At 43.2% G+C, this 25,382-nt stretch overlaps 1 protein-coding gene across 1 annotated transcript in view; it reads right to left on the bottom strand.

Annotated features, from left to right (window-relative positions):
• Positions 1-25,382, bottom strand: part of LOC135114958 (peroxidasin homolog) — a 48,834-nt gene that overhangs the window by 15,045 nt on the left and 8,407 nt on the right. Inside the window, exons 2-9 of the mRNA XM_064031279.1 lie at positions 14,474-14,626; positions 13,949-14,019; positions 13,405-13,496; positions 9,426-9,617; positions 2,962-3,158; positions 2,243-2,416; positions 1,093-1,171; positions 842-987 (exon numbers count right to left, since the gene is read on the bottom strand). Of these exons, the coding sequence (XP_063887349.1) occupies positions 842-987; positions 1,093-1,171; positions 2,243-2,416; positions 2,962-3,158; positions 9,426-9,617; positions 13,405-13,496; positions 13,949-13,969 (901 nt within the window). The 5' untranslated portion in view covers positions 13,970-14,019; positions 14,474-14,626. The remainder of the gene's footprint in view (positions 1-841; positions 988-1,092; positions 1,172-2,242; positions 2,417-2,961; positions 3,159-9,425; positions 9,618-13,404; positions 13,497-13,948; positions 14,020-14,473; positions 14,627-25,382) is intronic.

The raw sequence follows: 25,382 nt of genomic DNA, 5'->3' as shown, positions 1-25,382 counted from the left end.
GGATCACCTGTTTGTCATGGAAGCTCAAAAATCTGGCATGCTTCATGAAGGCCTTTATGTGGCTGTGTTTAGGCAAGCCTGGCGACAGTTATGTTAAAGAGGTAACCATTGCTGGCATGCGCACATTCCACAACACTTCACGTTCATATTCGCCGTTCTAACTTAAGATAACAAACATGACACAGAACGTGGCACACAATGCACAAAGGACGATCCAAAGTTCCTTGCATTGCACCTATCACTAAAATTCCAAGTCGAGTCTAGCAGAGTAATTTCGCCAGGACACGCGAACATAGTAATATTGTCGTTGGCCGATGTTCTCGACCGCTGATTGACAGAAGCATTCACGTTTTAATTATAATGTGTAGCAAATTTAATCGAAACTAGAGTTATATGTAAGATACCTGACTGTGTGTACGTGTATAACTTTGTGCTTGTAAATAATTAAAGGTTTTGGTACGATTATAAAGTCAGCTACGTGAATAGACAAAAACATATTGGCCAATCAGCAGGTGTGACAGCGTAACAGTGTGGCAGTGTTTTCATGTTCGCGTGTTCCAGGGCGGCGAAATTCCTATGGCGTGATGAGATATATAGTACAGGCCACAGGCTCACATCACACCAGTATCTTAATTCCTCTCATTAATATGCATCAACACAGACTACCACTACTACACCCCCTTCAGTCACCACTCCAGCGCCTATCATCACCACCACAATTTTCATGCCTCTCTTAATATAAAACACATCTTACAGGCTACCACCACAATCACCACCACATGTACAATCCCTTTTAGACTCTCCACAGCATTCAAATCGTCAACACTTCAATAGTATCTACCTGCCAGGAAGCAGCGCTGGTCATCGTGTTCTCGAATGCAGCCTTCATCAGGAACGTCGGTCTTGAGGGGGAGGAGGTGCTTCATGGACAGGCCGTGGAAGGCGTCGTGGGTTCGCAACAAACCACCCACACCGGCACGAAGGTTTCTGTACAGGAGAAAACAAACAAAAATAAGTAGAGGAGGAGGAGGAAACGTATATTTTTTCTTTTGCAGATTGGCAAGCGAGGAAGGAATGTGCGCGTTCACTCACCTTGCCTCGTTATCGTTGCCTCCATACACAGTGTTCCCGTCGATCACGCCCGTCAGGATGTTGAATTGGTTGCGGGGACCTGCGGAGACACGAAAGATGCTAGGGACGGCGGTGTTGAGGGGGCAGTGAGATGCTGATTGGGGGTACAGCCGTGACCAAAAGCTGAGTAACCTACTAGGGACAGATGGGTAGCAATGACAGGCTGATAAGGGTACAGTCGAGACCCAAAATCCAGCCTAACTTTTTTTTTTTTTTGTACTTGTCTCATTTCCAAGTGCTCTGATATGTTTATGGTCTTATGGGACATGACACCTGACAGATTCATAGCAGACTATATTATTAACATTAGAGAAAAACAATAATTACAGTGGAAGTGAGTGTGTTGTTATTCGACTACCGACCACGACTGCGTAAGAAGAAACGCTTCTTTATATGATTAGGAGCTGCCACACCGGAAAGGAAAATAAGTGTCTAGGCATTTCTCTAATTTTGATAATTCTTTTGGCTGTACTCTTTGGGGACTGGGATCTTCAGCAGGCCTTTTTTTTTTTTTCTGCCTTTTTGTAGCCATTGGCTGGAGTCCCTCTTGCATAAAAAGTACATTATTCAGACTCTGTACTCCATGTCATTCAAACGTGCACCTTTAAAGAAATGCAGTGAAAGATGACACACGCCCAGGATGCTGCCGCTCTGTTTCCCTGGCTACCTATCAGAGAGGGGTATGGCTGGCAGTTCGAATGGCCAAAAGATTACGACAAAGGCCCCAATCTAAATCCCGACAAGAACCTGCAGCCTCCAGGTACTTCTGGCACTTCCAGTTATTATACATTTTTCCTTAGAAATTCCTTAGAAATTCCTTAGACATCTTTGTGGCGGCACTTGGTGAGGATGATCGTGTCGGCAAGATTAATATATTGAGTGTGCATGTAACATAAGAGACCGAAAAAAAAAAAATAAGAGAACAAAAAAAAAAAAAAGAAAAAGAAAAAAAATGATCATGATGGAATAGTGGCCTTAAGAAAATATGAAAAAGGAATAGCAACAATACTCATGCTTAAGATAGAATAGAATCTAGATTGACCTCTCCCTTCTTCAGCGTCAAGGCACACCTAGCTTCACAGTGGCTGTCTCATGCAGCTCCAACACTCACCAAGCGCACAGTTCTGCGGCACGCCGGGGAAGCCTCTGATGAAGTCGATACAGTCGAAGCCGAAGAGTCTGTAGAAAGCGTCGTTCTTTGGAATGCCGAATTCCATGCAGTAAGGATTCTTGTGTCCGGGATGAAGGTGGCAGCACGTCTCCAGCTCGTTACGAGTTCGTGGGTCTGTGGGTGAAGCAAATGTTTGGATGGGGAAGAAAAAAAAAGTAAAAGCGGAGTGAAGATGGTAAGGAAGATCTGTAAATGATTTTATGTTAATATGAAGACAGATGACTTAAGGAAAAGAGGATAAAAAGTTGAAAATTCAGATATATAAAAGAACCAAAATAGTGAGAACCAACATCTTTCTGACTGATTTGTGTGTATCTACGGTATGCACATAAAACAATCAATTAAAATGCTGCATCAGATAAAATCTTTATGTCCGTAAAGGCCTGGGTAGGACATCAGTATTCTGTTTCTGACACAACACTCCTATACTGCACACGAATAAGTATTTGTACCACCAGATCATCATGATACAACAGTAAAAGCTAATATCAATATGGACAGCACTACCACAGTCAACATCCCCACCTTGCATCTAAAAACTACCTAGTGAGGCTTCGTTCACAATAGTATATCCAGTGACTAATTCCTCCTCCAGCGTTTCTGGGATGCGGTGGATCACCACCCGGACAGCGTGACTGAGAGTGATGGACGGTACGCACCTAGCGGCATGGCTGTCAGGGTGAAATCGTGGTCCATGAACTGGCCCCATGCGACCAGCATGACGGTGGCCGCGTGGTCGTGGAAGCCGTCATCCTTGTGAATGTGGGTGGACACCAGGCGCGGGTTGGGCAGCTCCGAGCCGTCTAGGGCCACGCGAGGGTGGCTGATGCCGTCACTGTAGTCAGGCGGGAGGAACCTGATTGTGGCGGAAAGGAGGAGAGGACTCAATGACTGATTGATCCATTGACTGAATGAAATGAAATATGATTAAAAGGAAAGAGAGAGAGAGAGAGAGAGAGAGAGAGAGAGAGAGAGAGAGAGAGAGAGAGAGAGAGAGAGAGAGAGAGAGAGAGAGAGAGAGAGAGAGACTCTTGTATTTGGAGGGCAGGATACAACTACGTATTCTGTTATGAAGGAGACACGAAGAGAAACCGGAAATTAACAGGTATGGTGCTGCAACAATAAGGTCACACACGCCAACACGGGACACGGACCACGAGAGAGAGAGAGAGAGAGAGAGAGAGAGAGAGAGAGAGAGAGAGAGAGAGAGAGAGAGAGAGAGAGAGAGAGAGAGAGAGAGAGAGAGAGAGAGAGATTCTTTACCAGACTTAACACCTCTGTATTGTCATAATAATTTAAAAATTTTCTGCTTTTTTCACGCATTTTTGTATACCACGTAAGAGCTTTCCCGTACACCACGAGCAGCGCCAGCAGGGACACATGACTCCTGTCTGCGTTCACCCATTCACTCGTCATCAAGCGTCGCCACGCCTGCCCGACAAAACAGAACATACAAATTTTTCAAGCTTGAAAAATTTAGGTTTAAGGAAGAGATAGGAAGAAATTGGTTCTCAAATAGAGTGGTAGATGAGTGGATAGGACTCGGTAATCATGTTGTTAGTGCTAAAATATTAGGAAGCTTTAAGAGAAGATTAGACGGGTTTATGAATGGGGCTGACAGGTGGAAATAGGTAGGTATATTTCATACAGGGACAGCCACGTGTAAGCCTGGTCACTTCTTGCAGCTTCCCTTATTTCTTATGTCCGTGGGAGATGCATCCGTGTGTCCGTGGTGGCAAGCCAGTGTTGGCGGGTGAAGTGGGGGAGGGGTGTGCTGGCGCGCGAGTGCGCCACCGTCACCAGCAGCTGGCCCATCCCGCCCCGCTCCAGTCGCCGGCCCGTCACCCTTAGCCGTCTGTGTCCCCGCCGTCGCCTCCGCCAGCAGCGCCGCCGCGCGCCGCCTGCTCCTCCTCCCCTTCCATCTCCCGACGGCGGATGGGCGGAGTAGGCCAGTGGAAGGTGATGGTGGCGGCAACACCGACGGCAGGGGTGATGGCAACGCCGATGGCAGGGTTAACAGTGACGCCGACGCCAGCAGGTGACGGCGGTGGCGACGGCAGCAGGGGGTAGGGCAATGACGACGGCGGGGTGGGGAGGGGAAGCGGCGAAGCGAGCAGCGGCGGCAAGGGCACCGACAGCAGAGGAGACGCCGACAGCAACGCTGACGGCGCAGGGTAAGAGGTGAAGCAACAAGGCGAGCGGCGGCGGCAACGGCGACGGCGGCGGGAAATATGCATGAAGCCATGAGGCCTTCGCCGTTCTTGTATTGAAACATACCTCTTTCGGTGCTACTTTCGCTTGTTATCTACAAGAAAAAATATCTACACCGCACAAATTTTTATTTTCGAATGATATCTACGTAGTAAAAACATGTTATATATATAACATAGAGAAACTGTAATTAAAATATTGGAAATTTTTCTTTTATTTATATTCTAATGATGAATAGCACGTACATCGACTAAAACTGCTACTGTTCCTCCAAGAAACGTTCGTAAGCCAGGATGGAAGCTGCAATCCGTAAGCCGTAAACTGATCACTGCATCACATCGTCTGGGCTTGGCACAAAGAACAGTATTACAAAGAATACGGAGAGGCCACGGAAAAGTTTGTAATGCTTCCTATACCTTTCCATAAACTTCTTGGTCAGTGTTTAACTGTCCACACCTGCAAAACAACGTATATTGCTACAAATGGCAACCTGAATGTTAACAAGGCATCCCGGCACCACTTCTCGAGTAGACCGCATAAAAATGAGACATTTCCTCCTTTCTGTTTGGCGAGGGAAAGTGGATCTGTAGGATTGCAAAAACTGTGGTGGCTGCCATCCTCCCCGCTGAGCCAGACGTGCTACTCATGCAGATTGAGGCCACTTGCTCACATTATCAAAAAATAACGAATCAGCAACAAACTTGCTTTTACTATTAGGGAAACGTGATAAGCGACATTTTGATGGATAAATCATTGCGAGGACTAGTGTGAGAGAAATGGCGAGTCTGCTGTAAGAGTCGATAAATAAACTGAGAACTAATAAGAAAACAAGATAACTGGAGTAAAGATTTATAAGAAGAAAAAAAAAAATGTCTTGGTCTTCTGTGTGAAAGCAAAAGTGCCAAATTTAGTACAAGAGAAAGTTAAAAGTCTTCTTAACGTATATAATTAAAGAGAACAGAAATTAAGTAATGATTTTGCAGTGAGGTAACTCATGATAAAAAGTTGAAGTCTCTCTAACATATATGAACAAAGAGAATAAAAATTACGTAAAGATTTTTCACTGAGGTAACACAACAAGTGTTTGAGTTTTGCCTTAATCAAGAGTCCATCAGATAACATAATTCCTATCATATGCTCTGAACAAAGCGAGATCAGCGGATAGAAAGCCTAGTATGCAATTAACGTCGCGAGTTTTCAGAATACCATCAAGTTTTTGTCCACACTAAAGATCGGTGAGTAGAAAAACTGACTTAATATCCATCGCAAGTATTGTAAAAAAAAAAATAAATAAATAAAAAATAAATAAATAAATAAAGGCTGATTCTTCTGTTCATGGCAGGTATTGTAAAAAAAAAACGAAAAAAAAAAAAAAAAACTAACTCACTGTTTATGGCAGGAATTGTTCAGATAAACTAAGTATACAAATCGAAGGTTCAAAACTGACCCACACTGCAGTCACGCCACAAATGTACGTCTTAACTTAGTACAGAAAACTTGTCATATTTATGGATGGGTATGACACGTGGGTATAGGTAGGGTTGTTTTATACGGGGACTTCTTGCAGCTTCATTTATTTTCTTATGTTTTTATGTCATATCACAGTGCGTCACGTCAACAATTTTTTCAGGCAGACAAATGAGCATGTTCACACTGCACCGTCACGTGGCATCATGGCATCATTACAGATTCTCACCAGGGAAAGTAGGTTACCTGGTACTCTGTCCATGTAAGAGCTAGATTTTAGAAACTAGAAGAGTTTTATACCGACAATCTTATATGTACTACTGTCAAGCGTATAATGACGGTCAGTTGTCGAGTACTAAACCGCACTCACTTCCACTATTGCGTTTTTCCTTCATCTAAGTCTTCTGAGTTAATGACAATCCCGTTGCGAGGCTCGACAAGTGATATATTCTTAGCAGAGCATAAGAATGAAGATTGAGGAAGGACGCTCGGTACAGTGGAAGTGTGTGAGACTATTTTGTCTTCCGATTATGAATGAAGGTAATAACAAGTGGATGATTCAGACTGAAGTTAAAGTTACGTAATGATACTCCTTAGTAGATCAGATGAATGAAGGTTGAGGGAAGACGCTAAACAAAGAGAAAGTAAGTGTGGCAGATTATTCGCCTTCTAACCATGACTGGACGTACGATAGCTTCAAGTGGATGACTCCGAGTGGACTTAAAGTTGGGTAATGTTACTTCTTAGTAGATCAGATGAATGAAGGTTGAGAGAGGGCGATAGTTACAGTGGAAGTGGGGGAGATCACGTGACTCGAGACCATGACTGAGCGTAGTAACAAGTTGAGGATACACACAAAAGTTAAGTTACGTAATGTTGCTCGAGTCATTACGCACGAATGGGTTTATATGAGAAGCGACACTTATGGTAGGAGAGTAATGATGGCTCATGTTGCAAACAGACAAAACACTTCAACTTTTAAGTATAATGTAGATAAAGGTTATTTTAATGAGAAAAAAATGACATAAATTTTAAGCGACCATTTTCAGAATTACTTTCGAAAGTGAGGAGACATTATGGCACAAAAGATAAAAAAAAAAGCAATAATCTGTTTGGTGGAGAGGGAAAGATAGTTAAGAAAACGACAAGAAGCGGATGGAAATATTGAAAACACAAACAAACAAATACACAAACAAACAAACTTAGGAATAACCGGATACTAAGCAATTTATATTAGAAAACAGATAAGGAAACAAGAAGAAAATTAAGGAAAAAGACAAGAAGCGGATACAGATGTACAATAAACCTTAGGAATGGCTAGAAACTGTGGTATCTACAGTAGAAAGACCGATAAAGAAACAAGAATATGTATACTGGAGAAACGCATTCCGGATCTATGTATAGGAGTTAAGGCTATGGAAGAGAACCCTGGCACAAGAAAAGGAGGTGGAAAAAAGAGAAAGCGGTCAAGATATGCGTGTAGAAGAAGTGTGACATAATCCCTCGCTGGCCTGAACATGCAAAGTCCACCGAGACACGAGTGAAGATAAAAGTAAAAGTATTGGGAAATAGCTGTTGCCTATATACAGCAGTGTGTAAGGAACCCGAGATGAGCTGTAGTCAGGGAAAGGTGTGAGGCTCCTGAGTGGATCAATAGAGGGAGCTTTCTTACTCATGTGCAGAGAAAATGTTGATGATCTGTGTGTATGAGAGAGAGAGAGAGAGAGAGAGAGAGAGAGAGAGAGAGAGAGAGAGAGAGAGAGAGAGAGAGAGAGAGAGAGAGAGAGAGAGAGAGAGAGAGAGAGAGAGAGAGAGAATTAGATTAGGAACACAATGTAGCCAAAAACAAGAACACTGATGAACGTCATAAACACAAGGGCATTTCACTTTTCATGGCGCAACAATCTCATTTTGTCTTGATTACCATTCCCCACCTGCCCACATCCGGACGCCGCCCCGAGATGTTTGTCAGCCCCGAGGGAAGGGAAACCCACAGGGCCAAGGGGCCACTGAAAGCTCTGGCTATAGAAGGACTCTTATTACGTCCCGAAGACAGTCGTTGTGGAATGAAATAATGATAAGATTTGAAGTTGAGCAAGATCGTGACAGCTGGAGATGTATGGCGAACACTGGAAATGTAATATGAAGAGGATAAGAATCTGGCCCACACCGCTCAGTGATTGAAAGAAACTGCCATTTTTCGATAGATATTCCTTACATTTATGGACTTCGCACCCCGACTACTTTCATAAGGCTCTAGTCGAAGTTATACGGGTTTTTAAGAGTGTTTTTACGGTTCTAGTGACATATTAACAAGAATTCTACATTATTAAAAGAAGAAACACTCTTGAGAATCTGGTTAATCATCTCTGTGGCCTTGGGAAATGGTCGAGTGAGAGAGCAAGGAGTTTCTGAATACTGACCTTAGCTGTCCTGCCGTGGATCATATTTCCTTCATTACTATTAATTGACAATCGGCAGGGGTGATTTCTCTACTACGATATAAAACACTGCAGGTTACTCTTCTGTTTCCTTGTTTCGGGGGACGCGGCACAAGAGTCTCCACGTGTTCCTCTTCACATAGGTACTGGTTGATGCGCGTTCATTTACTACAAGTTCCCATGATGCTCTCGAATACATATCAAAAGTTAAGGAAAACATTACCGTTATAGCAACACTGTTGACTTCATCCATAACAGGTTGGTCAGTGAATAAAAAAAAAAAAAAAATAGATCACATGGCGTCTATTTACTGCCAAGGAAACGCGACAGAAGGAGGGAAAGGACAAAATAGAGGTAATGGATGAAAGTCTGTTTGTAGTGTGAGCACTTCCTCTCTGATCTTGCCTTTGTTCCTATTATGGACTATAGAGCCGGCTGTGGCCAAGGACTGCGCGGTTCTTTATATGTGATTCATGTGAATGGGCCATTAGTTTTTTTCCTCCCTTGAATGACGGTTTGTCATATCCCGGCAGCAGACTGTTCTTCCGGTCATCATGCCGGCACCGTTATGAGTAGGGGGCGGGGGTGAGTGCTAAGGGCTGTTATAGTGTTGGTAAGTTGTTGCAGTAGTAGTCGTAGTAGTAGTAGTAGTAGTAGTAGTATTGGTGGTGGTGGTGGTGATAGTAGTAGTAGTAGTAGTAGTAGTAGTAGTAGTAGTAGTAGTAGTAGTAGTAGTAGTAGTAGTAGTAGTAGTAGTAGTAGTGATCATGATAATCATTATAATTAAAGACTTAAATTATGACGTCAATTATAATGATCATAATCAACAAACATAATAATTACCTTAATTTTTTCTTTTCTTCTTCCTATTGTTCTTTTTTCGTATTACTACTGTTATTACTACTACTTCTATTATTATTATTATTATTATTATTATTCCTTCTTCTTACATTATCATCATCATACACACGCACCCACAAACCCACAGACACACACACACGCACCTGGTGAAGACGGCCCTGGTGGCGCCCCAGGTGGGGTTGTGCAGGTTGTTACACAGGCCATCGATGCGGCGGTACCTGCCCGGGATACACTTGAGCGGCGAGGCGTAGCGAGGGCAGATGGCGGCGGCGGCGGTGCCCCTCGTGTCCATCAGCGGCAGGTCGTGTGCGATTTCCAGGGGCGAGAGTCTGTACCTGTGGAGGGCGGAGGGTGGATGGGTGAGTGGTGGTGGTGGTGGTGGTGGTGGTGAAGTTAATGACATAGTAACAGTAGTGTGGTGGTGGTCGTGGTGGTGGTAGCTGTAGTGGTGGTGGTAGTAGTGTTAATGATGGTGGTAACAATTGCGTAGTGGTGGTGGTGGTGGTGGTGGGAGTGGTGGTGGTTGTAATGAGTGGTAATAAGGTATGCAAGTGATAATAAGGTATGTAAGTATGAGGCCAAGTGTCACTGTGCCATGTGGTGTGGCCGCGGGGCATCTTAACTACCTTTCACCTGTGCGTCCCTGTCTGCGTTCCTGTCTGGATAGCATGTATACTGTACCATACATCTGGTGCAGTGAACGCCTGCCTCCACTCTGGACTCATTGACCCAGTGAGTGGAAAGGGCTCAGGGACACCAGGCGGACCGGTTCCAAATTGCCTGCCGCTTTTGGTACCAGATTCCATCACCGCTACGATCACTTACGGGCCATTAGCGGCTTTATAACACACACACACACACACACACACACACACACACACACACACACACACACACACACACACACACACACACACACACACACACACACACACACACACATCATACTGTTAATCATCATACACTCACAAAACATCATAAGTTACAATAACGCCTAGAAATGAAAATTTGTACGAAACATTTCTTAATTTTCTAATGAATATTCCTCAGTGCATTACAGCGAATACAACAAATTATTTTGACCCATCATTCACTTCTCCCCGTCTCCTAAACATACACCAAACTACTAAAACACCTATTCTCTCTCTGCATTTCCTGATCACGAACGACAGCAAAAACAGACACGCATAACAGGAAACACGCAGAAAAAAGAAAGACAGAAAAGAAAGAGAGACAGAGATGAAACAGATATCTTGAAGCACACTGAGGTTTGCGTTGGGGTGAAACTGAGCGTACGTAGGAGTGTGCAGTGAACGTGTGTTACGCTGCAGGGAACTAAGGTGGCAAGTGTGGCTGTCTGACCCACCCACCTGCCTGCCCCAGAGAAAGTTGGTGGGCGGGATGAGGGCAAAAGGGGACGGTAAAGTGGTAATGAAAGCGTGGTGGCGGTGAAGGGGAGACAAGTGGGAGTAAATCAAAGGGGAAAGACAAACAGGCTTCATCAGCGTGGGTGGAGGAGGGTGGAGGAAGCGGGGGACGAAAGGGAAACACTCGTGGGAAATGGGTGGGACTTGAAAAAAAAAAAATTAGTTATGTGTTACTTACTGGAGCGTTAAAAGGAAAGCAGTGACCGGTGAACCTTTACGAGAGAGAGAGAGAGAGAGAGAGAGAGAGAGAGAGAGAGAGAGAGAGAGAGAGAGAGAGAGAGAGAGAGAGAGAGAGAGAATGCACGTATACGTAAATACTTCTAGACAAATCTGAAATGCACCTTTATGTTCGTCATTGGCACACACACACACACACACACACACGTGGGTGAGGGATCGAGTGATTTCGCGCACGCACGCCCGCACACACACACACACACACACACACACACACACACACACACACACACACACACACACACACACACACACACACACACACGAGTCAAGGCACACCCCGATTAGGGAAAGACACAGAGGAGAACTGTGTGAACAAAGAGTGAGAATGAGTCGACTAAGAAAGTGATTATTCATGACGACTCTGCAAACGCCCACGCCCACATACACGTGCACACACGCACGTACATACACGCACGTGCACACACAAACACACACACACATACGCACATATCAGCTGGCAGACAAATAAGTTTCGCAAGAATGTGGTATTCTAACAAAGTTCTATTTTATCTATTTGTTCTCTCTCTCTCTCTCTCTCTCTCTCTCTCTCTCTCTCTCTCTCTCTCTCTCTGTCACTTGGTCTCTCCCTTGATGACGCAGGCAAGGTCGTAGCTGGGCGTGGAGGAAGTGGGAGGACGGAAAGCCATCAAGAGTAACCAAGGGCCAAGGAAACACGAGGGTAATAAACGGGGGACGAATTAGACGACAAACCTTGAGGCAACACCCAAGTCCTCAACGTGAATTGCTGGCCCTGCTGGTAGTAAAAATGTACCTTAGGGCCTTGATGTAGAGAATTACGTGAGAGCAGTTGAGTGAGTGTGTATGAGTGGTATTTAACAATAATGAGTCGAATTAAGAGAGGAGATTTGAGGTTTGAGATGTGGAGGAAGGGGAGGGAGGGTTGGATTGTTTGTACGAGATTTACACGAACCTGATTAGTTCCACCGCATTAAAGATCGCTTATTGGCTAAACGTTGTATAATACGCGGTGAACGTGACGTGACGTGATGTGACGCGCGGTGTGGTGGGTTGAGCGAGGCGGCGAGGTGGTGGTGGTGGTGCGGTGTCAAGGCGACGCTACAGTTACAGTTACCTTTCTCCTTGTTCACCCCCGAGGCTGCAATTTCCTAACCTGTCATTATTCCGAATTGGGTTCTACAGCGATGAGAATAAAGGGCATGCATGATCCCAGAAGGCAGATTAACACGTCACACGAGGCAGGAACAAACACGAGTACTTTCAAACACGCACTTCTCTAATTTTGGATAATCGTTTTGGTTCTTTTCCTTTAGGGACTGACACCTTAGCGGGCCCTTTTTTTTTTTGATAGACTTCTGCAGTTATATGGTATTGTTTCCTCTTATCACCTGACTGATCCAGATTCGCGCCTCCCTCACATTAAGGAATTTTTTTTAAACTGATGAGCGAGCAGTCTCCTTCCCGAGCAACAGGATTGGATGTTGGGTGTGTGCAAGGTCCTTACTCACAAATCGGACTGTCATGGCCTCTTAAATTCTCTCCGGAAGGGTATAGCTGTGATTATGAGTGTAGCACGTGATCCTAAAGACCACATACACACACAAAGCTCCCCTGTTCTCCACCAGCAGCACAAGAGAGATTGCGTTATGCACAAAATAAAACTGCAATATTTTCACGCTAACAATGGAGTGACCACAGCGAAGCACAAATCTTTCTCATGCCTGCGTCACATCTCTTGGGAAAGAGATGTAGCTTTGAGAGTGCTGATCAATGAAATTAACTGGAATACAGGTTAATTGGTAATGTTGGGCTTCTAAAACTGTGGTGGCCTAAAGATTCTTTATCTTTAAGGACTATGGTTCAACTTAAAGGTTTATGACAACTGTGAGGAATTGTTATTTACGATTTACAGACTTTAGTGGATGTTTAGAAATCACGGTGACTAGTCTGGTTCATATTAAAGGTTCATGGTAGTTCTAAGGGTGTTGTCATTAACGATTTATTTGCTGCACGCTTAAAGATCACGGTGGCTACTTTGTTTCATATCAAGGTTCATGATGGTGCTTTGGGGAGTGTCATTTACGACTTGCAAACTTTTGTGTACATATAGAGGTCACGGGGGACTTTTCTTGAACTTTGCGATTCCCTCTGTGAAAGCTGCATTGCAAGTCCGTGAACTGCAAGGCAAGGCAGCACCTCTGCGGGCCGCGGGTGGCAGTGCAGCGCAGAGGTTCCACAATGATCGTGATAAGCTAGACAAATACACGGTATTTTTTATTTATTTTTTTCAATTACACGCTACGCAAAGGTCTTGTTGTGATGTACTGTACAAGGGTTTCCTTTTGCTTTCCTCCACTTCCTCCGTCAACCAGGAAGCGTCCATGGGTGCTGTACGTGCGTCAAGATAAACCCTAACCACGCCCTCTCCACCACCTACCTTCCGGAAGTCAGCTATCAACGTGCAGGAAAAACTTACTTGTTGGCGATAATCCGCGACGCCTCCAGCAGCACCTCGCCCCACAGGCCCAATGTCGTCCGGGGTCCAGTCCCCCTTGGGCGGCACGATGGCTGAGAGCACAAGGGTGGTTAGTAATTGTAGTAGTATGTAGTAGTAACAGTTGTAGTAGTAATAGTAGTAGTAGCAGTAGTAGTAGTAGTAGTAGTACTATTAAAAACATTAATAATAGTAATAATAATCGTAATAGGAAGAACAATAATGACATTGATGATGATGATAATAATAATAATAATAATAATAATAATAATAATAATAATAATAATAATAATAATAATAATAACAATATTATTATTATTATTATTATTATTATTATTATTTATTATTATTATTATTATTATTATTATTACCTTCTCCCATTTAGCTTCATCACGACCGGTGTAACATTACGGTATAATGACAGAAGGAAACCCGATCTGTTACGTTTGATCCCTTTCGCCTCGTTACAACACAATGAGCACACACACACACACACACACACACACACACGTGACTGGGGACTTACCGATGCGCGTGGTGGCTTCATAGATGGCGTTGTTCACGTCCGCGTAGCTTATACACACCGACCCTGGCGCCCTGGTGGAGGCAGAAGTGAAAACTATAAACAATACTCTCATCGGGTAATACTGAAATAACATTAGCGTTTTCATTTGAGGACTAGGTTAGATTAGGTTTACACTCAGTTCACTAATTTCACTGCGACTTGAAAAATAAACATCATATTTTGCCGAGAAATAAACATTCAGTCTTAAAGTTAGTAGGCTAAGCTTATATATATATATATATATATATATATATATATATATATATATATATATATATATATATATATATATATATATATATATATATATATATATATATATATATATATATATATATATATATATATATATATATATATATATATATATATATATATCCATAATCCCCTTCTTATCTTCTTTTCGAATGATGAAGTATGAGAGGGAAAGTTTTTATGATCAATTTCCTGCAGTGTCATGAATCGGTAGTGGCGGCGGTGGCTTACGGAATCCCAAGGACGTTGTTGTACAGGTGATGCTGCAGGCTGGACTTGTAAGGTCCGGCGCGCACTATTTGAAGGGCACACCCGTTGAGCGCAGCCGCCGAGCAAGCCAGCAGCAGGGCGAAGCAGAGGGCGCGGAGGCCTGCGGCGGGGAGCCTGTGGGCGGGAGGGAGAAGGGAAAGTGTTTCATGCCACAGAAAAAAAATAGGAAAGATAATATTGGTATCACATATTAATGATGAAAAAGAAAATTGCTTGAGAAGAGTGAAAGTGTAATAACAATATCACAGTCAGGCTTTTGTCATTCACTGATGTCTTGGTGGTAGTAGTAGTAAGAGTGAAAAAAATACTATTAGTCAAATGATGAAAAAAACAAGGAAAGAATACGGCAGTGGTAAGACTAAAAAGTACTTGACCCACATCAGAAACAGTCAGTCAATGATATATTAATCTAGTAGTAGTAGTAAAATAGTAATAAAACCATAAAAAAAAACAACAACAAAAAAAACAAGAAGAAATACAGCAATGATAACACGACACTAAAACCCTTGATCAACATTAGAAGCAGAAAACACGTGACTTCTAAGAGCAAGGCCCAGTACTGAAGTATGACAGTTGGGTGCAATGAATGGAAGGAGGGAGAGTCTGGCTGCTGCCTCCGCCTTGCACAACACTCCACCAGTGCCGCCAAGCCCGTTTGCACCTCAACCATGTCCGTGAGAGAGAGAGAGAGAGAGAGAGAGAGAGAGAGAGAGAGAGAGAGAGAGAGAGAGAGAGAGAGAGAGAGAGAGAGAGAGAGAGAGATTCCAAACGTTTTCATTGTGAGTGTTCCGCTGGATGACAGAACCGGAACAGAAAGAGTACGAAAATGGCAATGCAGGAGAAACAGCAATGGCGAAAAGAAATAGAAAATACGAAGGTGGTTAGTGCGAATGAAAAAGACAGAAAACCCGTGGTGAACCTGCCAGTGCAGAAGAAAGGGCAAACACAGTCAGTTACCTTTCCATTTTGACAGGAGTGAGTGAGTTGCAGCCTAACGCGTTCACTGACAGTATTCAACGCTACAATGAGCAAGAGAGAGAGAGAGAGAGAGAGAGAGAGAGAGAGAGAGAGAGAGAGAGAGAGAGAGAGAGAGAGAGAGAGAGAGAGAGAGAGAGAGAGAGAGTGAGAGAGAGAGAATCACGCAGTCACCTTTGCTTCAGTCACATAACTCGGAGTACAGGCAGTAAATAGTCAGGGATTGTACATTTATCGCTACTCAAGAATGAACCAGTTTCGCATCAGATAATAAAATAAGTTTTCCTGGATGTCAAAACTATTACCCAACTCCCATTAAATATATATCCTCAACCGCAGGAACTATCAAGCTGCATGGATGGAAAATAAGAGTGACGTTAACTTTTACATAGTATTGGTGTGGGGACAGTTACTGATAAGGCAATTAACTGTACATACTCACTCTTCACTATATTTTTGTCCTTCTCTTAGTTTAACCCTTTCAAGTACTTAACCCTTTCAGTACTTGAGATACATTCCAAGCCTCACAAAATCACCTAGTATTAGTCAGAATGAGTTAAATTTAGGTCTTGAAGCTTGCAATTGAAGTCCAAGACTCGCAACATCATCAAAGACATAATAGTGATGGATGAGTAAGTAGATAATTTCTTTAATGCCGTCCTTACGGTATCACGCTAAATTTAGTACGACCTTGTAATGGTGTCTGGAATGAAACGATACTAATGTGGTACAGAAAACGTTAAGCCTCTTCATCTTTTTATAGTCTCCTTATGAAACCTTACAAGTGATACGATGAATAAGTAGATTTTTCTAATGCCTTCCTTACGATATCGTCATAAACATAATAGGATCTTGTAACAGTATCCAGAATAATATCAAACCGACGCGGTACAGAAAAGTTTAAGTCATCCCATGGTGACAATCCTCCTATGAAACCTTACAGCTGACAGCTTCTACAGCAGATCATAGGACTTGAAAGTGACGAAAACACAAAGTTGTAGAGATATGTGCAAATCATTACTCGACATCTAACCTCTACTGTACCTCCCCAATCCTCTATGCCAGACAATCTCCCTTTTCCCGATACCTTTGATATATTCTTAGTAGATCAGAGGACTTGAGATTATAGAAAACACAAGGCAGTAGAAGTAAGTGCAGATGATTATTTGACACCTGGCCTATACTGTACCTTGTGTTTCTTCTCTATCCCAATTCCCTAACCCAGACAACCTCCCTTTTCCCGATGATCCATCTGATTAGAGAGTGAGAGATACTTTCACTCTCACCTCAAGAAGGAACTGGGAGAGGCTGATTCTTTCTCCTCCACTCACAATAATCCATTACAAAACTACCTGATTACAAAACCGGTCTCTGCATGTTCTGAACGTTTCCAGGATTACAGTGCACAAGGGAATTGCATAGTCTTGCCGGTAAACCTATATTATTTTTTTGTAACTTATTCACTCACTCATTCTCTCTCTCTCTCTCTTTCTCTCTCTCTCTCTCTCTCTCTCTCTCTCTCTCTCTCTCTCTCTCTCTCTCTCTCTCTCTCTCTCTCTCTCTCTCTGTGTGTGTGTGTGTGTGTGTGTGTGTGTGTCCATCTGCCTAGCTGTCTGTCTGCCTCTTCTCTTCTCTTCTCTTCTCTTCTCTTCTCTTCTCTTCTCTCTTCTCTTCTCTTTTCTTCTCGACTCTCTCTTTATGCCCTCCTGTCTGTCTGTCTGTCTCTCCTCTCCTCTCCTCTCGTCTCCTCTCCTCTTCTCTCCTCTACTCTCCTGTCCTTCTCCTTTCTTCCCTCCCTTTCTCTCTTCCCTCCCAAGTGTCTCTCTCTCTCTCTCTCTCTCTCTCTCTCTCTCTCTCTCTCTCTCTCTCTCTCTCTCTCTCTCTCTCTCTCTCCAAAAAACAAGTCAAGCTCTTCTAAAACCCAGCACAAGTAAAGCACACACGAAGTAAAAAAGTTGCATGCCCCGCGTAGTCATTGTACAGCATAAGCACGTGAGACTTTCCACGGGGCAGGTGTCATGTTGCGGAGTCACTGTAGTCACGGTGGAAACAAGAATATCATGGGAAAGCTGGACCGTAGTGCAGAGCTGGTTTTTAAAGCGAAGAGTGAGGGGGTAACTTCATCATCGCCGCGGGTTTAATAGCGACTGGATGATGATGATGATGATGATGATGATGATGATGATGATGATGATGATGATGATGATGATGGTGGAGAGAGAGAGAGAGAGAGAGAGAGAGAGAGAGAGAGAGAGAGAGAGAGAGAGAGAGAGAGAGAGAGAGAGAGAGAGAGAGAGAGAGAGCGCCATATAGATAAACAGATACAGATAGGTAGACAAGCAGGCAGGCATAGATAGACAAAAGACAGACAGACGGAGAGATAGATGAACTGACGGATAGACAGGCAGAGACAGATCAAGTTATGTAATCAAACAGATCTCGCTGGACGGAGGAATTAAGGCTGAGTCATGTCGTGCTCTCCCAATTACTAATGACACATCACTGCTTTCCTCTTCCTTTCCTTCCTGTCACCCACAAAACCGGTCTGCCGGCAGTGGCGCGTGAAGGGAAGGATGGGAGGAACCCCGGGCTGCTGCGGGGGTCGGTCGGTGCCTCATTGCTATGTCCTGCAGCCTTGCCCGATCTTATTTACGACTCGTTTTCCAGGTGGATTTTTGCTAATCTGCCTCGTGACTGCTGGCCGAGGGAAACCTAAAGATCCCAAGTGAGGCAGGCGTGAAGGTGGTGGTGGCGGCCTTGACTGGGCTGCCGTGCTTCTGTCACTGCCTTACTTGGACGCAGCAAGGAACCGGCGGCGCCTTCCTGAACCGTGGGTGTTGCTGCCACTGACCCAGTGATCGTGGCAACGTTTTTACTCTGTTTTAGCGTAAAGAGATGAGGCGTTTGTGGTATTTAGTGACAATACGTGAAGAACTGGTCGACAAATATTTTGCAGCTAACTCGGTTTTAATACTGTGGGTAATTTTTAATGGAATGATACGAGTGATAAACATTTTCCCTTATCATCGTGGCAGTTATTGACAACATGTATGACTCACTGCTTCTTACAAAATTTGAAAGTACAAGATAATTTTTCCCTCCCATTAACACCTGGCAGTGGGCGCGGTGAGTGAGGTGTCACTGCAGTGACGGAGTGAATCAGCCTGGCGTGATGGTGCAGCTTTGAGGCTCAATATGCATCTGACTGGGCTGTGCCACACTTTTCCCACTCACCTGGGTCCCTACAACGGCTCACTGGAAAAAGGGGTTTGTCCAGTTGTCTGCCCTCTTTTTTTCTTTTCCTTTTCCTTTCTGAAGCAGTGAAAGTGAACCCGTCGGCTACACATTAGCGCCCCTGCTCTGTAGTGTGTTGACCCGCGCCGCCCGCCGTCGTGAGAAAAGCCGACTACTCCAAATGAAAACAAACATTTACAATAAAGTGTATGTGTGCGTGTGTGTGTGTGTGTGTGTGTGTTTGTGTGTATGTGTGTTAATAATAATAATAATAAACGGTTTATTATTTAGGCAGTTAACAAACTGAAAAGTGTGTGTGTGTGTGTGTGTGTGTGTGTGTGTGTGTGTGTGTGTGTGTGTGTGTGTGTGTGTGTGTGTGTGTGTGTGTGTGTGTGTGTGTGTGTGTGTGTGTGTGTGTGTGTGTGTGTGTGTGTGTGTGTGTGTGTAATGTCACACACACACACACACACACATATGCGTACATGCACACCCACACCCACACACACACTCACTTTTTAATTTTTTCCCATGATTTTCACTGGGGAGAAATTTTTGAGCTATAAGAAAAATGCGGTCAGTTGTAAATGTCAGAAGATCAAACCAAGCACTTCTCTTTTCCACTAACAAGAAAAAACAGCAGCATTGTTCTATTTGTGTTATTATTGTCTGACTTCTTTTTTTGCGCTGTGTGTTGAAGACAGTGGTGGTGGTGGTGGAAGGAAACAAGGGGCTGGACGTCACTTGGAATGCGTCCATCAGTTTGGGTTACCTTGGGGGACAGACGCGCAACAATAACAATTAAGACGTAACTCTGGAATGTTCAGTCATGTTACGTGTGTGTGTGCGTGTGTGTGTGTGTGTGTGTGTATTCTGAACCTTCTCGGAGGACAACCATCACCTCCGTCAGTACTAGCACCCATCAGCCACTCTCATCACCACCACCATCCCCCTTCAGCGCCATCCATCGGTACCTAATCTTCCTCTTCACTCTCATTACCATCCGCCACTCTTCACTGATCACCACCATCACCCCCTCCTTATCACAACATACCCTTCCCTTAAACGACAATCACCATCCATCAGCTTGCCTCACCACTATCACCAATTCACCATCAGTTTTCACTACCAATCACTGCCCTCGTCACCACCACCACCATTACCATCACGTATCTCACCTCACCCTCGTTACCACTAAACCAGCTCTCGGTCAAGAAAAGGTCACTAATTTACAAGTATTGACAAGCATTACCGTCAAGACAAGCTACTGTTTGGAGAGGTGACCTTACGGAAAAATGAGGTGGTTTTGCAGAGTCACCACCGCACTCATAATCATCATGCACTTAACTCTTTTTTCTTTCTTTCACATGCCCCACAAAGGAAAGCGCCAATAAAGCTTGTTCATTACTAAACCCAATTAGTCAAGTTCCATTTCCCGCACGAGGAAACGTAGCACGCACGAATGACACGTCACATCTTGGTTAGCAGAATTGTCTTCAGACGACAGGAGAAAGATATCGTTCAGATTAATACATGAAGTGGCCTGTTATGAAGTCCTTGTGGAGTAAAGAGAGTAACTTGTAGACTCCTATTCTTAAACACTTCATTCTGCATTAAGTACTGATTTTAAACGCTACTGAGATGATCATTTAGGTTCTCATGGGTGCTCTTCACAGTAGTGATACAGAATCCTTCTTAAACTATCACTAGAATCCTATTGTGAGATCATTGTGGAATGTAGCGTGTAACTTATAGGCTCGTATCCTTAAACATTCTATTCTGCAATAAGCATTGATTCTAGAGGCCACACAGGTGCTTTTCCTACTGATGATATAGAATCCTTGTTAACCAATCACTAAAATCGTGAGAATACTTGAAAACCCGAATTACGTCTACTACAGTTTTTTGGAAGTAGCTGGAATACGACGCCGAAACGTTTGAGTAGAGACCTTACAATAAACTCGCCACTCATGACAAAGAAACAATGCACTCACATGTGTTGAGAGTGGGACGGATCTGTCGCTCGCCGCAAAATGCACATTACTTTTTTTTTCACCTTCAAGAAATCGAAAGAGATCAGGGAAAGAATTAACTATAAGAATAGTGGTCGACAAAACTGCAAATATACATTACTTTTCCTCTTAGAAACCGAAACAGACCAGGAAAAGACCAATATGAAAAGTAGTCAACAAAATTCTCCAAATGTATATTACTTTTCCCTCTTCTTAGAATTGGAACAAGTCAGAGAAATGACAAATACAAGAAAAATCCTCGACAAAACAAAACCCTGCTAATTATGTTTCACACAACTGTGCATCAAACCATTTCACTTCCAGAAACAAAATAATCTCAAGAGACGAAAATTGCTTGGCGTGCCTCTGGTTTCCGGCCGGGGAGGGAGGCTGGCGGTTGGGAAACAAAGGCTTGGAGAAACAAAAGGCCCGAGGCGAGGCGTGAGACAAGGCTCCCCTCACCACGCCCCGACGGCCCCATGCTGGCCCCGACACGCCTCCTGGCCGCCACTCACCTGAGGGCGCTGGGGAGCAATGCATGGAGGGGCGGCAACCTGTACTTCACCGGTATGAGACAAGGCGGGGCAAGGCTGCACCACCATCACCATCATCACTATTGTCATTATCAGCGGAAACAATCGATCAACAGAAACAACAAATCAATAACAACAGAAAGGATATACAACCGTCACTACCATTACTATCGTCACTATCAATGGAAATGAACAACAACGCTAATGAATAGGTGGAGTTAGCCAGAATGAAAGTAAGGCTTGCGATACACAACCTACATAAATGTGACCAATGCTGAGTGTCGAGAGTGAGAGTTCCAGCCTCACCACAAATTCGCTCTCTATTTTTTTTTTGCTACACAGTGGAAAATCACCTCCATGTTGTCCATTACGCTGCAGTTTTCATTGTGGCTTTGTGTCGAGGCGATCGGCGAGGGTTGGGAGGAAAGCATGACACCGAGAGCCTCACATGCCAGCCTGCAACTCCTACACTCCACCGCCTGTCCTGGTGAACCCTCTGCTCACCCTCTGCTCGCTGCCTCGCCTTTGCTGTGTAGCATTTCTCAACACCTTGGCACAGCTAAAATATTTATTTTTTTTTATTTCTTTTGTAATTTTAAGTGAGTGTTTAATTTATTCTTTATCTCTTATTTTTTTAATTTGAAATCTCTATTTCATTGCAAGTCTACTTTAAGGCACTGCTGTGCTTTTTGTACGATTAAAGCATTTTAATTTGTAATCGACCCAGTATTAGCGTCCAATCATGCCTATGCAATTGTAAATGTATTAATGCAGATTTGAGTATTAATGGAGATTTTGAGTATGAACGTTCATATAAATCCTTTTTTCTAATTCGAATTTTAAGATTTTTTTTTTTTTTTTATAAATGCCACTGGTTTGATATAAAGATATACTCCTTTTTTGTTGTTTTTGTGGCGCGATATCCATCAGACTAGAAGCGAAATAATAATCTCAGTACAAGTCGGTCAGGTCATGACTGTGTGGCATTTGAGTGTAGAAAAAGCAATTTCAGCGTGAATCTGAAAGTGTGATGGAAGGGGAAAAAATTGAGAGCATATTGTGAGTACGCAAAACAAACGGGTTTGGACAGCAAGTTAATATTACATTATTCCGATACAAGCGTAGACTGAGAGATATGATAAGAGGGATTTGGCCGGCTTCAGGAGCGAAAAAAAAAAAAAAAACTTAGGGTCACTGATCTATCTGAAGTGGACATAACCGGATCAAACTTCCTAGTTAAATAAAGAGAGGAAATAGCAAGAAACTGGTTCTCAAAAAAAAAAAAAAAGAAAAAAAAGTAGATCACTGGAATAGTCTCAGTAGTCGGATTATTAATACAGAGTTAATGGCGAGCTTTAAAAGATTTGACAAATAAAGCGATAATGACGAAAGATGGATATGTATATATTTTATTATGTATGCTTTGTACTGAATGTACTAGATTCTTGTTTCTTCGTTTACGTTCTCAAGCCTGTCTTCCTAACAGGGGCGTCTCTGGAGGGTGTGCATGTCTTCCTCAGGGACGGAGGAGTTACTGTTAAAGTTAAGATTACTACAGTTTACGCTCTTTATACGAGTAAATGTCCCAAGGTCCGTCAGCCAGCAAGGGAGGATGGCTACCATAGTGTTATCACAAAAGTTGGCGCGTGGCCGTGCAAGTGTACATGTGTGAGAGTGTGTGTGCATGCATGTGTGCGTGGGTGCTTGGGTGTGGGCTACCGGGATCGCTATGCAACTTTTTATATTTGTTGGGTTTGATTTTAGTGAGCTGATCCGGTTCGGCTTGTAAGAAGTGAGGCTTTGAATTAACATGAAAAGAGCGGCACGTGTCAGTGAAAGAGTCTCTGACATATCTGGGTCTTAGAGGGTCTTGAGGACGCCGCGGATTAGGACATACTCTCTATACGGCGCCTGCACCTGTGTTGTCGTCAGGGAACACACACACACACACATACACACACACACACACACACACACACACACACACACACATACACACACAAACACACACACACACAAACACACACACACACACACACACACACACACACACACACACACACACACACACACACACACACACACACACACGCACACACACACACACACACACACACACACATACAGACAGACACACACACATATTGGAGCACTTTCATATCATTTCTTATCTGCCTATAACTTGTGGCACTGTTACACTATCATCATCGGTTCTAATTGAATATAAAAGGACATAATCGAGTTTTACGATTCAGAATACTATTTTGGGTGCTGAGCCACTGAAGGAAAAAAAAATGTTAGGCAAGACTCGCGAAAACATTTTTCATATTCCTGATTCATTTAACTTGCTCATACACACCCGCCTGCCCAATGTCTTATTATTATTATTTTTTTTTTATTTTTTCCAATTCTGAACGTCTGCTCGCAAATATAAAACAAAGAAGCAAAGATACACAGACATCGTAATGGTATGCTACAATAGTGCAAAGCTGGCATACTAGTAAACTATATTGCAGTCGGATATGCTTGTATTTCCCCAATGGCCAAAGTAGCCTTCAGTCAATGTTATGGTGAGGGAACACAAGGGCGGCACGTAAAAACGGAGTAAATCATTACATGAAGACTTCTAGCTGTCAGCAACCAAGAAAACATTTTCTGTATGAGCGAGATGAGACAACGGACAAGACTGAGAAAATAACAATTTCGATCATTATCTGTGAGACGCTCTTCCGGCATTGAGATCACCGACCACACGGAGCGATGCTGTCCATCCAGATGTGACAGTTCCCTACATTCTCGTGAAATGAACTATTGATAAAAAGTAACGAGGCAACTCTCGTGACTCTGACTCATCAAATACGTACTCGATGGGGATAATGCAATGCAGTATTTAATCTCTGTAATATTAAGCTTCCACTTTTCTCCTCCTCTTTTTCTCTAATCAGGTGTAATGAATACGCTTCCAACTCTAGTACTGGATCCACAGCTAATGCGTACTCGACAGGGTAATGAAATGCAGCCTTTTATCTCTTTAATGCTTAACTTTTACTTTAAACTAAGCTGTTCTTTTCACTAATCAGATGCAGAGAATATGTTTCCACTTCGGGTATTGCACAATTATTGTAAGATTTATAAGACTGAGGCATCTTAAGGCAAGGGGTTCAGTACCGTTCTGTTTAATTACATTATTATGGTAATGTACTTTCATGTTCATTCTCACAAAAAAAATAAAAATCGTCCTTCACGATAGCCCAAAAAAATACTTGATCTACGAAATTCAAGCGTTCATATTCTCTGCACAAAGAAAATAGAAAAAAAAAAAAAAAACGGAAAGCGAAACTCAAATTTCTTCCACACTGCTCTCGTATGTAAAATTTAAAGATATACTGACTACACTGAACACGTTGATGAAAAGATCCTTGTGGAATGACGAAGGAGCAATGGTACACACGAGTCCCAAGGTCTTAAAATAATAAGTTTTCTGCCCTTCCTAGGAATCGCTCACACTAACTCGACGGCTGAACAGAAAACTGGAGTACATTTTGATCGTACCTCCATACGTGCATGAGGTGAAGCAGCCACGCCCCTGTCCCACCACCAGCCTACAGTAGCTTAGGGTGTGAATACTGCAGTGTAGCGAAGCCTTGTGCTTATGTAACAGGAGATAAATCGGCAACCTCTTTCAGGCGAGGAGAGAGTTTAGCATGGCAACATGAGCTTGTTGTTGAGTCGTAATGATGTAATTATTTTGTATTAAAAACGTCGTATTTTATCCACCAAGGTTCATTGTTTTAATAGCGAGAAAAGAGGTTAGCGCAGGGTATATATCTTCATTTTAAATATAATCTTTCTTTGTATATTCACTTGGTTGTGTTTATTTTTTTTTAACTGTATTCTCATTACTTTTTTTTTCGAGTTGTACACTTCAGGTTGATAAAAAGTTATGCATGTGACCTTGAGGCAATCGCTCATATGCAAACAATGGCGCCTCTCGAATACGTGTCTCACCGTCACCACACCCAATCCTCGGCCGCTCCAGGCACCACAGTAACAGCGTTGTTGCGAGATTGTAAAAAAATAATAAATAAGTAAATCAATAAAAGAGATGTCTATGTATGT

The sequence above is a fragment of the Scylla paramamosain genome, chromosome 2 (assembly GCF_035594125.1).
Source record: "Scylla paramamosain isolate STU-SP2022 chromosome 2, ASM3559412v1, whole genome shotgun sequence".
NCBI lineage: Eukaryota > Metazoa > Arthropoda > Malacostraca > Decapoda > Portunidae > Scylla > Scylla paramamosain.
The sequence above is the reverse complement of the archived record's forward strand: the minus strand, read 5'-3'. Positions and strand labels throughout refer to the sequence as shown.